General features: G+C 43.4%; 1 protein-coding gene across 1 annotated transcript in view; it reads left to right on the plus strand.

The window, feature by feature from the left end:
- The first annotated feature begins 621 nt into the window (after positions 1-621).
- The window catches only part of C8A (complement C8 alpha chain), a 36594-nt gene continuing 23839 nt past the window's right edge, over positions 622-13376 (plus strand). Inside the window, exons 1-4 of the mRNA XM_006025733.3 lie at positions 622-889; positions 4264-4357; positions 8078-8222; positions 12405-12549. Of these exons, the coding sequence (XP_006025795.1) occupies positions 777-889; positions 4264-4357; positions 8078-8222; positions 12405-12549 (497 nt within the window). The 5' untranslated portion in view covers positions 622-776. The remainder of the gene's footprint in view (positions 890-4263; positions 4358-8077; positions 8223-12404; positions 12550-13376) is intronic.

The following is a 13376-nucleotide window of genomic DNA, read 5'->3' on the forward strand; positions in this document are numbered from 1 at the left end:
TGCAAAGCAGCCATTTATGCTAAAGGTCGGCACAACTTTGGACTGGAGACAGATTGACAGATGGGTTCACACAGCATGTAGAAGAGGACAGGATTTTAGATTTGAGTTGCATCTTTCTCATCCCAAATCACTTTAGAAAATAAAGATTTAGATTCTGGTGATTCAGTGACTGTGCAGGCAAACATGACAGCCATTATAAGCTGAGCAATAACTCAACCAACAGCTTTGGACACTGGAAACTATTTTATTGGAGCAGGCAATGTGAAAAAAATGATTTGCCATCTCCTTTAGTATTCTATATTGGGCATGGCACTTCCATCCTTCCTAACAGGATTCAACCACACAATCTGATTTGCCATATAGCAAAACTTTTCCCCAATAAAATATCAGACGCTCAAAAATTACATTAAAGTCTCTACATTAAATACAATTAGTCTCTTCTCTCTCAAAATTAGGAAGCGTGTTTGAGGTTGGTCCAGTGAACATTGCAATGATAAGACTTATTGGACTTTACCAGGTAAACAGAAACATGATTAAATATATTGCTTTACTCAATAGCCGGGAATCTGTTTCCAAAAGGGCGATGGCCTTCAGAATGTATCCTGCAGCTCTGTGGTCGGATTTATGCTTTTGTCAATGATTTACAATATTCGGCTGTGCTTTGGAGTCCAGAGATTTCGATATACTTCCTCTCAACCCTGGTACCACAGGGTCTTCAAGTGAAAAAACAGACTTTTCATCTATTTTTATATTAAACATTTACATTCCTAGAAGAAATGTGGTGCAGCTTGAGTAAGGTTTCTCTTCTGATTTGCTTGCTAGTCTATGTAATAACGTTTCAGGATACAGTTACAGCGCACAGTGAGTTAACAGGATTGTCTTCCCAGAGGTAAGTCCATGGCCATGTAACTTAAGAGACAGCTTTACATATAGACATTACTGCATATCAGGCAAACCTATCACTTCAGTTCCAGCCTGAAGAATATAGATATTATGTCTTCTGTAAGGAGTTACCAGAAAAATATATTGATAGTTATCCAAAGGATACGCTAGCAATTGTCCTTCCTTGTTATTTGAGGTCCCTGTATATGCTTTATTTTTTAAGGAAGAACTTTAATTTTTTTTTAAAGCAAATAATCTTATTAACATTACTATATTAGTTTTGTGTTAATTTCTCATCTATCAAGTGTTATTATTAAATATATTTCCCTTTTAATTTTACTGTTTAGCACTACAATTATTTTGAACATCTACTGCTTATAGTCAATAATATTATGCAGAAACAACACATATCTGTACACAGTCTGACTTACAATACAGTCTAAACGCACACCATTTTCTTGGTGATAATATTACATTCTAATATTGAATTAAACAGGCATTGAATATCTATCTACCTGTTTGTCTTTCTCACTTTTTGAATGTCATTTTAGCTTTTAAAAAAAAGGAATAAACACATGACGTTTCTTTTAAGCCACAGTTTTATGATAGGAAGATATTGGATGTTTCTGCAGCTGTTAATTGCAAACTTGTTCTGAAGGCAAATATGATTTAGAAGGATCAAAAAACGGTATCAGTGATAATTGGAACATGGAGGCAGGGAGGAAGCAGAAAGAACAAAATGCAGTAGAGATACACTTAATTATGGAGGCTTACTCTGGTAATCCCTTTTGGAAATGAACAAAGACGAGATTTTTGATGTTTGATGAACTTATCAAACAAGACGGAATAATGAAGAGGTAAATTTAAATCCAGGCGAAGGTGAGCCAATTAAATACTCTATGAAGTGCTGAAGAAGACAGCCACCAAATCCTACTGTCAAAAGTATGTGTGTGTGTGTTCCAGAGCTCTATGGTTGTCTGAAGGCTTCTCTTGTTTTCTGGCAGATCCAGGGTGTTTTTATCTAGCACACTGATGTCTATCCACAGGCTTCCTCGCTGAGCTTTTTGTGTCTTTCATTTAGTATTCTCTCTTCTACAGTTTCTGCTGAATCCCTAATGCACCCTATGCCTCCTCTAATTATCAATATTTCTCTTTGGACTGGAGTCTTTTCAGTAAAACAGACAGCTCATTAGTTAATCACCAGAATAATAATAATAATAATGCTCTGAATTAGAAATAACCCCCTGACATGTTTTCTGAGCGATGGCAAACTTTGGCATTTCAGTGCAGTACTCCTGGTTCCACAACACAAGGCGCTGTGTTACACGAATGAAAATGGTTGGTGTGCAAATCATAACAACTGCTCAATGATGAGATAAGAATTAGGGCTGTGCGAAGCTTTGGTCCCTGATTCGATTCGGCGGAGATTTGGCCTGATTCGGTTGCTGAATCTCCGAATCCGAATTGAATCAGAGGACTCTTTAATCTCTCCAAATTGATTCGGAACCCTCCAAATCGATTCGGAGAGATTTGGAAAGATTCAGCAATTTGGACATAGACACAGCTTTAAATGTTTTTTCTACATACCTCTAGGTAGCAGGGACTCTGAACCCTGCAACGCTGAAGCACATGGAGTGTCCCACAGGGGACTCCTCAGTGTGCTCGGCAGCAGACCCAGAAGTGTGGTCCACTTTCACGTCCACACAGGATCCCCCGCACCCCCGCATGCCCCCTGGCTATCGACTGGTGCCTCCTGGGTCTGGGTGGGCAGCCAGGGTCCCCTCATGGCTGATCACCAAGGGCAGGGGGGGCACAGGAGAGTGGGTTCACCGCCAAGCATGCAGAGGGCCCCCCTGCACTCCTGTGGGATGCTCTATTCACCCCATCATCACAGCGTTCATGAGCCATGCTGGTACCTCAAGGTATATACAAAGAACTTTAAAAGCTGTGCCTGTGTCTTAATCACTGATTCTCTGAATCAGCGTCGAATCTTCAGATTCGGATTCGGCCAAATTGAATCGGGGACAGTGATCCGAATCAATCAGTCACTGTCCCTGATTCGGGCTAAATCCAAATCAAATAGGGCCTACTTCACACACTCCTAACAAGTATCTTCTTGGTGCTGTGTACTGCTGCTGCTTACTTGAGTCTCATCCTAAATGATCTGATCTGATCCAAAGCCAATTGAAATTTTATCTAAGTAAAAAATGTCTCCTATGCAACATTCTGCCTCATCTTTTATACAAAGGACGGTTTCTACTGAATTTAGGCATATTTTGCACACTTACAATTTGACTGATTATTTCTACTGATTTTAATTGGTGACGCTGAAGCTCAGTTATGCTTTGCTGGGCCGATGTCAAGCAGTAACTTAAATTTTAATCTATATAGACTTGCAATGCCTTTTTGCCTTTGTTTATGGTGAAATTATGCTCTCTGTTGCCCCACATAACATACCAATTAAGTAGAATTAAAATCATGCATGTCCACCAGTGGCAAAGAGTTTTTGCAAGTATAACAGACAATAGGATTTAGCCGTGTTACATTTACAAGTACAGTGACATCATTCCATTTTACCTATATATACTGCAGTGTTATTTTCAGGCTTCCATAAAAGTTGAATTATACTATATTTTAATGCATTATAATGCCATGTCCATGCACTTGCAAACACATTTTCTTGACAAGTTTGTGATGAAATGCTGGGAGGAAAGGGCTTTATATTCCAAATGTTATCCTGCTGGCTTTCCTCCCTTCAGCAGAGGTTATTTTGCCTTCCTTTTCCTTAATCTTATAACTGCATCTTTTTGCAATGCTGCTCCCAACATTATCTTTTGCCTCCTATTTTATATGTAGCCTTCACTTCAAACTGTCCCTTCACTTTCATTATATATTTTCTTTTATAAGTAGTCTTCAAAAGAGAGCTAATGATCAAAACGTTGCTTCCTAACCCAACTTGTCACCTTGACAGCCATATTAAGTTTTCTTCTCCTTTTGCAGCCCACACGCATACAAAATTTTCTTTTTTGCCCACCCACTTCTAAATGGTTATGGTTATTTATTTACCAAAATATTTCTGCCTTTTACAACAGTATTACTAGGGAGGGATGGGGGTTGCCAGCACATCAGGAAAGAAGAGGCTAAGACACTCAAGTGCTGGCTTTGCTTCCTTCCCTAATCAATGTTTACCCGACGTGAACTAGCATAGCATCAATAATCTCAGGACAGCTATACCTATTCGCCACAGCTGAACAACATCTAGTCCAACTATCTCTAGTTCCTAGTTTCCCGCAAAATTTGCTCATGAAAATGAATATCATAATGTTTTTTGTTGCTTGGCTCCACTTCAAAACATAGACTGGTGTCGCTTACTCTCTTTAGAAGAACCAGAAGTGCTAATACTCCAGCTCCAGTTGATTGTCGACTGAGTCAGTGGTCAGAATGGACTGATTGCTTCCCTTGCCAAGAAAAAAAAGTAAGACTCCACTGTAATGTATTCATTTATCTTCAGATGTGCCTGTGATGAGGATATACACACATTAATTATATATATTATACATATTCATCATTTTTGAAGCATCCAGTAAACTTGTCCAAATATGATAAACACTTTCCTGTACTAGAAACATGGGGCCCGAGTCCCCCCCCTCACATACACTGACATCAATTAAAAGTAATTTCAGTGGAGCCGATTTAACTTACAAAATATAAAACTAGTTCAAGAGAGAGAAGAATGAGGCTGGAACATTTGGCTAAGATGTTCCTCCTTTTCTACCTGGGCTTTACTTACATTTCACAGTTTCATAGTTGGTAGGCTTGGAAGGGACCTAAGCAGATCATCAAGTCCGACCCCCTGCCATGGGCAGGAAAGGATGCTGGGGTCAAACGACCCTGGCTAGGTGATTATCTAGTCTCCTTCTGAAGACCCCCAGGGTAGGAGTGAGCACCACTTCCCTTGGAAGTTGGTTCCAGATCCTAGCCGCCCTGACTGGATCTAGCCTGAATCTACTCTCAGTCAACTTATGGCTGTTATTCCTTGTTACTCCCGGTAGTGCTCGGGGGAACAGGAACTCTCCCATTGCCTGCTGGTCCCCCTTGGCCAGTTTGTAGATGGCCACCAGATCCCCTCTCAGCCTTCTCTTGTGGAGGCTGAACAGGTTCAGGTCCCGTAGCCTCCTTTTGTAGGGCCTACCCTGCTGCCCCGTGATCATGCGGGTGGCCCTCCTCTGGACCCTCTCCATGTTGTTCACATCCCTCCTGAAGTAGAAGTGCGGTGCCCAGAACTGGACACAGTACTCCAACTGCGGCCTGACCAGTGTCGCATAGAGGGGGAGGATCACTTCCTTGGACCTGCTCGTGATGCATCTGTGGATGCATGACAAGGTGAGGTTAGCCTTCCTGACCGCATCCCCACACTGTCGGCCCATGTTCATTCTGGAATCAATAATGACTCCAAGATCCTTTTCTGCCTCTGTGGTGATGAGAAGGGAGTCCCCCAGCCATATAGGTATGCTACTGGTTCTTCCTCCCCAGGTGCAGTACCTTGCACTTGTCAGTATTGAAACCCATCATGTTCTCATCTGCCCACCCCTGTAACCTGTCTAGATCTAGTTCCTCTGACTCCTAATGCAAATATTCTAATAGAAAGTCCTTTCTTTGACAGCTCTGTTTTTTCTATTTTCTGTAAAATTTCATATATACCTATACCTTCATAACCTTCATAGCATAAGCCTTGGTCATAGCTTATATGTTATACTCACTTTATATTCCCAATCTCTGTTTCTGTATCTACAATACATAAAATAGATAGGGCCTTCTGTACCAGCGGCTCCTAAGCCTGGCTACTTGAGAGATAGGCAGTCAGCATTGCAGGGCTACAATTAATTAAGCAGCTGGGCTGGGGGCCAGCTGAGAAGCAATATTCAGCCAGGGAAACCCACAAAGGGTTAAAAGAGCATCAGGGAAGGAGGCAGTGATGGCAGATTAGGTCTCAACTGCAACATCCAAGAGCAAGCTGAGGGCTGAACTGCAGCCTAAATTAAAGCCTGGCTCCTAAACCAGAGGAGGCAGTCTGGTCCAGACCCCACTGCAGACAAAACTCCTGCTGGCCCAAATGCAACAGAGGGGACTCCGGGCAGCGCCAGTACGTGGGGAAGCTGCAAGAGGTAGCAGCTCCAGGGTAGCAGTGGCTGAAACCCTGGGAAACCCCAGAGGGGATTTAATAAGGTGTTGGAGTTGGCACAGAGTAACACTGGACGACCAGGTGTGGCTGAATGGGGTGGATAGGAGGCCTTCGGGGTGCCTGAAGGGCACCCAATTTAGAAACTCGGAATAGCAACACCTGCAGAGTCAGGGACTCAGAAGCATGAGACCAATTAAAGAGCCAGGGGGTGGCATATAAAGAGAGCAGCTTTGCCCTGGGTCAGGGGTGCTAGGAGGGCTGAGACAGGTTGTGAGTAACTTTGCATGGGCCAGGGATCCCAGGGGCCTAGAGATGTGAAACCCCTACAAAAGCAAAGTCACATTTGCGAGGCATGGACATGGCTGTAGGGGAGGCTGGAGACCACACATTTAGCCCTTGAAGTGACGAGGACCATCAGGGTTGGCGCCCCAAGGCTGAGAGACTGGGTGATAGGATCAGAGCCCAAATTAGGTGGGCCAAGGTGAGCCTGAGAAAAGAACTGAGTATGGAGAGAGAGCACCTAAAACTCTGAGGGCAGCCTCCCTTCATTATCTCTAGCATCAAAGCATAGCAAGCGAGGCAGCAGGCTGAGGAGCTAGACTGAGAGCAGGGCAGGACTAAGGCAGCCACCAGGGGCCATCACAGCCACCCTCTGGGTGCATCCTGTACCACCTTCCGTTCTGGTTTGAGAGACATCAGAATCTGCCAGTACATTTTGTGTGCCTCTCTGTTAGGATTTTTGCTTCTATTTCTGCCCGATATCCTCACAGCTTGCACTGCATTCACTATGCAATACATGTACATTTAATACCACTTGGAAAGCACAGAACTAGATAAAAAAAATCCAGAGCAGGGAAAAGTCAACTAGCATTACTGGACTATTTTCCACTCCTGATACAGGCAGTGATTCTGAATGGTATGACGAAAGGTAAAATTTAACACTGCACAAACTTCTTATTTCTGTATCCTTATTCTATTCATTCAAGCCTGATAAATCCTAAGAGGAATCTCCAAAATTAAAGAGTTGCCCAACTTGAAGTTTTTTATTCTAAATTCCCTAAATGTCAATGGTTTGGTTGAGCTCACACCTAATTTTGGTTTTTATTAAACCTAACTCCAATGATATGCTTTTGCAAAAACCCAAAGTAGCCTAATTTATGCTTAACTGTATGAAGATGAGTTAAAACAGAAACCTAGCACAGTCAATATTTTGATCCAGATCTCTTCTGGGCTTTTTGATTTTTGCAGGGCCAAACCAGAAAAAAGACTCCTCATGGCCCAATCAAAATAATTATTAGATGGTGGCATTATAGATTTAGACAGTTGCTGTGGAAATCGCCGCTGCATTCAACCTAAAAATATTTGCTGCCTGGGATTTGTAGAAAAAAGGGATGAATAAAAGACCAAAGCATTCCATAGGTATCTATTCAGTGTTTCATAACCATGTGATTGCCACTCAGGTAGAAGCTCACCGTTTGTGTCATTGGCTTTGTAAATACATTTCCTTCACAGAATCCTGCATCCGCTTAGCTTTTCCTTAGAAACAAAAGGTTAATTAAAATATGTAAGTAACAAAACTCAAGAACTGAAGACTCCACAGTCCCAAAGAGCTACAGCTGTACATAATGTACAATCTAGTTAGATGCCTTAATACAGCCTCTCCATTCAAAATAATAGGAATTATTCATTTCAAGCTTAAACCAGGAGTAACTGCTAAACTCAATGGACAAACATGCCTGAGAAGGAAGGGAATTGGCCGTATTGCATCTCACTTGATTTTTTTTTCAGCCTTGCCAAGCTTTTCAACTAACTTTTATAGATGGCAGCAGTAACCCTACTGATAAAGTTTTAGTGTGTGCTATATTTTTATGCCCAATAACTAAAACCCTTTAAAAAAAGGGTAAATTATAGGAGATCTTTTATCGCTTCATCCAGTTAATAAAAATCATATCTTTACTGGGTATAACTGTATTTATTGGCTAATTTCTTTCTTTTCTTTATAATGTGATTTAGTACAGGTACAGAACTTTGCTACAGCCTGCTAAGTTTAAAGGGAACAGATGTGCTGGACATCTCTTGGATGAACAAGCATGCCGAACCACCAGAACATGTGAAGTAGGAGGAAACTGTGGAAAAGACTTCCAGTGTGAGGAGACAGGTGAGTGGAAGTCTATCAAAAGGTGTGGAAAAATTAAGTCAGCTCCCATGGGAGAGAGGCTGAATTCTGAGAACCATGGACCAGTTCTTCAGGTGGTGCAACATGTTTTCTGATGGTTTCAATGAAGCTTTGGGGTGGTTTCCATTGCTAGGGGAATCTAGACCCACGGTTCTCAATCTGTGGTACGCATACCACTAATGTCACGCAGACAACCTGTCGGTGGTACATGTTAACAGATTTATTATAATTACTTTATATGACAAAAATTTGCTGGCAGTACATAAGGTTGAACTGGAAAATTTGCTGGTGGTACTAAAGGTTGTATTGTTTTAAATTGGTGGTGTGCAATCTGTCAGAGTTGCGGAGTCACTATTATTTGGCCAACAATGTTGGCTGTCCTGGTGTAAGAAAAAAGAAGCATCTGTTTTACATAGTCTTCTTTTTCTAGGGGCTCCATGTATGCCATAGTTTAATGGCCAAAAAAGAATGGCTTCATATGTAAAATGTACATTGTTCAAGAGCATACAGGAAACTGAAATGTTTCAATTCAAAAGAGCACTTCATGGGAATTGTCATTTGGATACCTTGGTTTCTAGTCCCATCTATAGGACACTATCTCTGAGTATACTACATTTCCCATGGTGCACCACTTTCTTCCCCTTGAATAACAGGAAGGAAATGCATAATAGGAAGTATATAACCTTACCTGAATGTTGGTTTTTTGGTTGCCTCACAACTTCTGGTATTTCAGTCATTTAGGATATTTGTTGTTGAGCTTCTGATGAAAACCTGAAAGTAACTGTGGAAAACAGGCAATGCTTGAGAAAAAAAGTCTAGTCGGAAAAACATTTTTCTGTTGGAAAAAAGTTTTGACAGAAATGTTTGTGATTAACCCTGCCTATGTTGAATGCCCACAATAAAGTTCCCAGAAAAATTAGCTTGTATGCACATATTTTTATCAACATACCTTACCCTTTTGTTCTTAAAAATTAGATGTTCTTTTTATAAAAATTAGGAAATGTACCATAGTTAGTCCTCGAGGTGGTGAAAATCAGCATCACTCCTCTGGTCACTGGAACAATGCTGGTTTATGCTTGCTGAGGATTTGGCCCTTCATGTTTTAGGTTTTTCTGCTAGCTGTCAGTGGTGCGCACAGTCTCACATGGTGCTTCCTGCAGACATTCATTTCTGAAATATGTTTATTGTAGCCAATTCCCAAAACACCTTCTGCAACTTGAACGGATATAACTGCACATTAATCTGACAAAGTTAATTCCATTTAGCCAACTGGAGAAGCGATTAGTCCTTTTCAAGAACATGTTCTTGGATAATGGACTCATACTGGAGCCTTGGCAAAGCAAACTTGACAAGATTCCCACACACCAGATCCATTTTTTGGAACATAGCAGGTGCCCAATGCAGGCTTTTCAGCTGATCTCCGCTGCATGCAGCATTGGAAAGGTTTGCAATGGTTCTGACTCTGGTTGTCTCTGTACGTTAAGGACCAAACTCCTGTCCTGGCTCTGGGCCTAAATAACAGTAAGGAGATTCAAAGGTACAGGGAGAGAGGCATTCTCCCTTTCACCCAGCCTATGAAAGCACATCAAAAATCACTTCAGCTTCAATACTGAAATACCTCTTGTGGCTTTGCAACCTGGGTACACCCAAGGGTGTGCCCTATTCTCAATAGGATGGGATGGGTAGGCAGGAGGGGGTGCTGTGAGAGGGATGCCAGCATTTTGAGCAGGTCCCTCTTTCTTCTATAGAGTTAGCCCAAGCCCCAAACTTTTTAACTATATGCAATTTATTGAGTTATAATATACATAAACATAAACCTAAATATCATAGACATATATTTACAGTGAACATTAACCAATAACCAAGGTCAAACCCTAAATAACACTATTTACAACATCACAATACAACCTTTCAATTGCAAAATATAAGGCGTGAACAATCATGTCATGAAGACATGAACAATCATAATAACATCATTTTCCTTAATATAGTCCCTGACCCATGGCAAGAGATAGTCCTCCTTCCAATGGGGTCCCTTGGGGGGTGGTGTCCAGGAAGCATCAGGGGCCCCTCCCCTTAGGACCTTTACTAGGTGGGGGGCTGCTCACCCAGCCCCTTCTCTGGGTTTGCCCGCCCCAAATGTCTTTCCCCTGTGGGACCCAAGGGCCCAATGACCCACAGTCCCTCAGGTGGCAGTGGTCAGGGCACAGCTCAATGGGGTCTCCTCTGCTGGAGCACCTCTCCAGGCCTCTCCTGCACCACTGGGCTCCTCTCCACACTGTGCCCTGCTCTGGGCACCGAGGGCTTAGCTCCTCTCAGCTGCTGTACCACTGCTGCTGGCTCCTCAGTGCTGGGCCTCACGCTGCAGCACTACCATTTCCCCGTGCCCTGTCTTGGTACTGAGGGCTCTCTTAGCACAGGCTGGGCCCTTCAGGCTCCAGCCAGCCATCCTCATGCCAGGTGGCTAACCCAAGCAGCTCCCAAGGCTCAGACCCATGCGCCACCCTGAGCACCGTGGGACCTGGATGCTTGCTGGGAGATGAGGCCTGAGCTTCACTGTGGGCCCCAAGGCCCTGCTGGGGTTGCAGGCTCAAGTCATTGCTTGCAGCTCCCAAAGCCTGGGCTCCGTGCACCGAACTGTGCACTGTGATGCGCCTGAGCAGTCTCCCAGTGTTCCCAGCGCTGGGTCTCCACACACCATCCCTGTGCACCATCTACACCCCGAGGGGTCTCGCGCCGCTCCCAAGGCTGCTCCTCAGGGGCAGCTTCAGGAGCCTTGGGCCTATTGCTCGCTGGGGGAGAGCTCCCCAGCTTTTCTTGGCTCCGCTCTTCTTGAGTTCCTCGCCGCATCTGCCCTTTGTGCTGGGCACGCCACTCCTTTTATACGCTCCAGGGCTCCGCCCCTGAAGTCTTCCAGACCTGACAGTTTGCAGTCTTCAATCAGGTCCAGGCGAGCTCTTCTCCCCCTCCCTTCAGGAAAGGGGCATGATTTTATTTCTCCTGCTGCCTCCTGATTGGTGGATGGGCTCCACCAATCAAAACAGCAGGATCTCAAGCCTGGGACTCAACCCGAGCTCTGAAAGGTGAGCCTGCTACAGGCTTTTTTCACACACCTCTGCAGTGGAGAAATCACAGAGTCATGAGCTCTGCTCCCATTCCTCTGCTGGACTTCAAACCTCCTGCTTGATGGGGTTACAGGGGCGTCTGAAGAACGAGGCATACGTGCTCCCTGCCCGGCCTCCCATCTATTCCCCACTGCAGGATCACATCAACTCTGCTAAAACCAGACACGTCTGGGGCTGAGGAGGAAGACATTTTTCCTTGACAATGGTTTTAAAGGCAAATTACTGAAGCACCTCACAAGGGAACTATGTGATTCCCACAGACATTGTTGTACAAGTGGGAAATCACATAGCGGGCACCATTTCTGCTGATGCTACTCAGATACCACACTTTCCTCCATACAGGAAACAATGGTGGGATTATAAACTCTATTCTGTGGCAACCATTGGCTACAGTGATTTTAAACAGTGGTCCCTGTCCAGCTTTCTGTGATTAAAGTATCAAGGGCACCTTGTTAGCTTGCTAAGACAAGGAAGGGGGCCAGGTCCACTGATCTTGGAGCCAGAAAAGGTAAATGAGCATACCTTCCACCCACTTGGGCTTTTGTGCCCGGTGGAGATTTATCCTGATTGTGGCTTATGTGATTTTTTTTTCACGCATGGAAGACAACTTACCATGTGGGGGGCTGGACCCAATGATCTGTAAGGTCCCTTCCAGCCCCTAGCAACTATGAAACTATGTTATGGAGGAAATGACCTGAGCCAGCAGTTTGCAGGATGCTGCTTCTGTCGCCAGTGTTGCCTGTGTTAGGCGAAGGCAAATTGCATCTCTTTTGTACAACCTTCATCTTCTCCCAAGGGGAAACTTTAGGCTCTGAAAGGGCTTCTTGGTCCCTGAACACTGATTCTGGGATTACCCATAGGGTCCTCAGTCAGCCAGAACTCCCATCACTGGGACATGTCTTTGAGTAAGGAAGAAGGAAATCAGATTGATTCAGCTTTAATAATTTGTTTAAGGAAACAGGGACTTTAAAAACCATCCAGTTAGACTACACACAGATTCAAAAGATAAGAAATATTAATATGCACCTCTGCATTTCAGGCCGCTGTATTAAACGCCACCTTGTGTGCAATGGAGACAGAGACTGTAGGGATGGGTCTGATGAGAACAACTGTGAGGATGCCGATATTGAAATCCTCTGTGAAAATATGCACCCAATTCCTGGAGCTGAAAGAGCAGCGCAAGGGTGAGTAATTCATTTATATTTCTATTCTTTCAATCAAACCAGGATTTTTTTTGTGTGCTGCTCAAATACCATAATACCATAATTTTTTTTTTCTAATTTGCTGAGCTCTGACAATATAAATAATGTTGTACAAACAGAGGAGGACAGATTGCCCCACAGACTTTACCGTCTAAATTGAGACGCCAATGAAATGTAGAACCATTATATAGTCTCTACATTAGCCTGATCCAATGTCTTTTGAAGTCAAAAGGAAAAATTCCCAAGTAATTAAATAGGACCCAGGAATAGGATGTGAGCAAGTCTATCAATAACTTACCTGTCTTAAATTTAATTAAACGTCAACTTTTACATTTTCTTCTGATTTGTTTGTCTTAGAGCACAAAAGTAATGGCATTTAGCCTCTTACCCTTAGAGAGGATTTCCATTCAGAGGAGTTGCACTGATATCTACTTGGAACCAGAGCTGGTTTCAGGAGTGAGTAACAAGGGCAATCACGGGTCGTCCAATATGCCTTAGCCTTAGGTCCCCATGAGTCCGTTGGCTGCTGTGCTTGGAACAGTGCTTTCATTTTGGGGCCGTCAGGTTACCAAAGGACGTCGAGAAACTAAAGGGAATTCAGAGAAGAGCAGTAGAAATGACCAGCGAGCCAGAGGGAATGACTTGTGAGGAAAGATTAAATAAGACAACTGTGTTTAGCTTGGCAAAGTGAAAACAGCCTGCAAAGATACAGAGGGCTGCAACTCCCCATGGAGGAAGAGGTAAATGGGAAAATAACTAAGAGGAAAGAAATGAGATCAAGAAAGATATCAAGGAAATGCTCTAGTGAC

The sequence above is a fragment of the Alligator sinensis genome, unplaced genomic scaffold, assembly GCF_000455745.1.
Source record: "Alligator sinensis unplaced genomic scaffold, ASM45574v1 scaffold941_1, whole genome shotgun sequence".
In the NCBI taxonomy this organism is placed as follows: domain Eukaryota; kingdom Metazoa; phylum Chordata; order Crocodylia; family Alligatoridae; genus Alligator; species Alligator sinensis.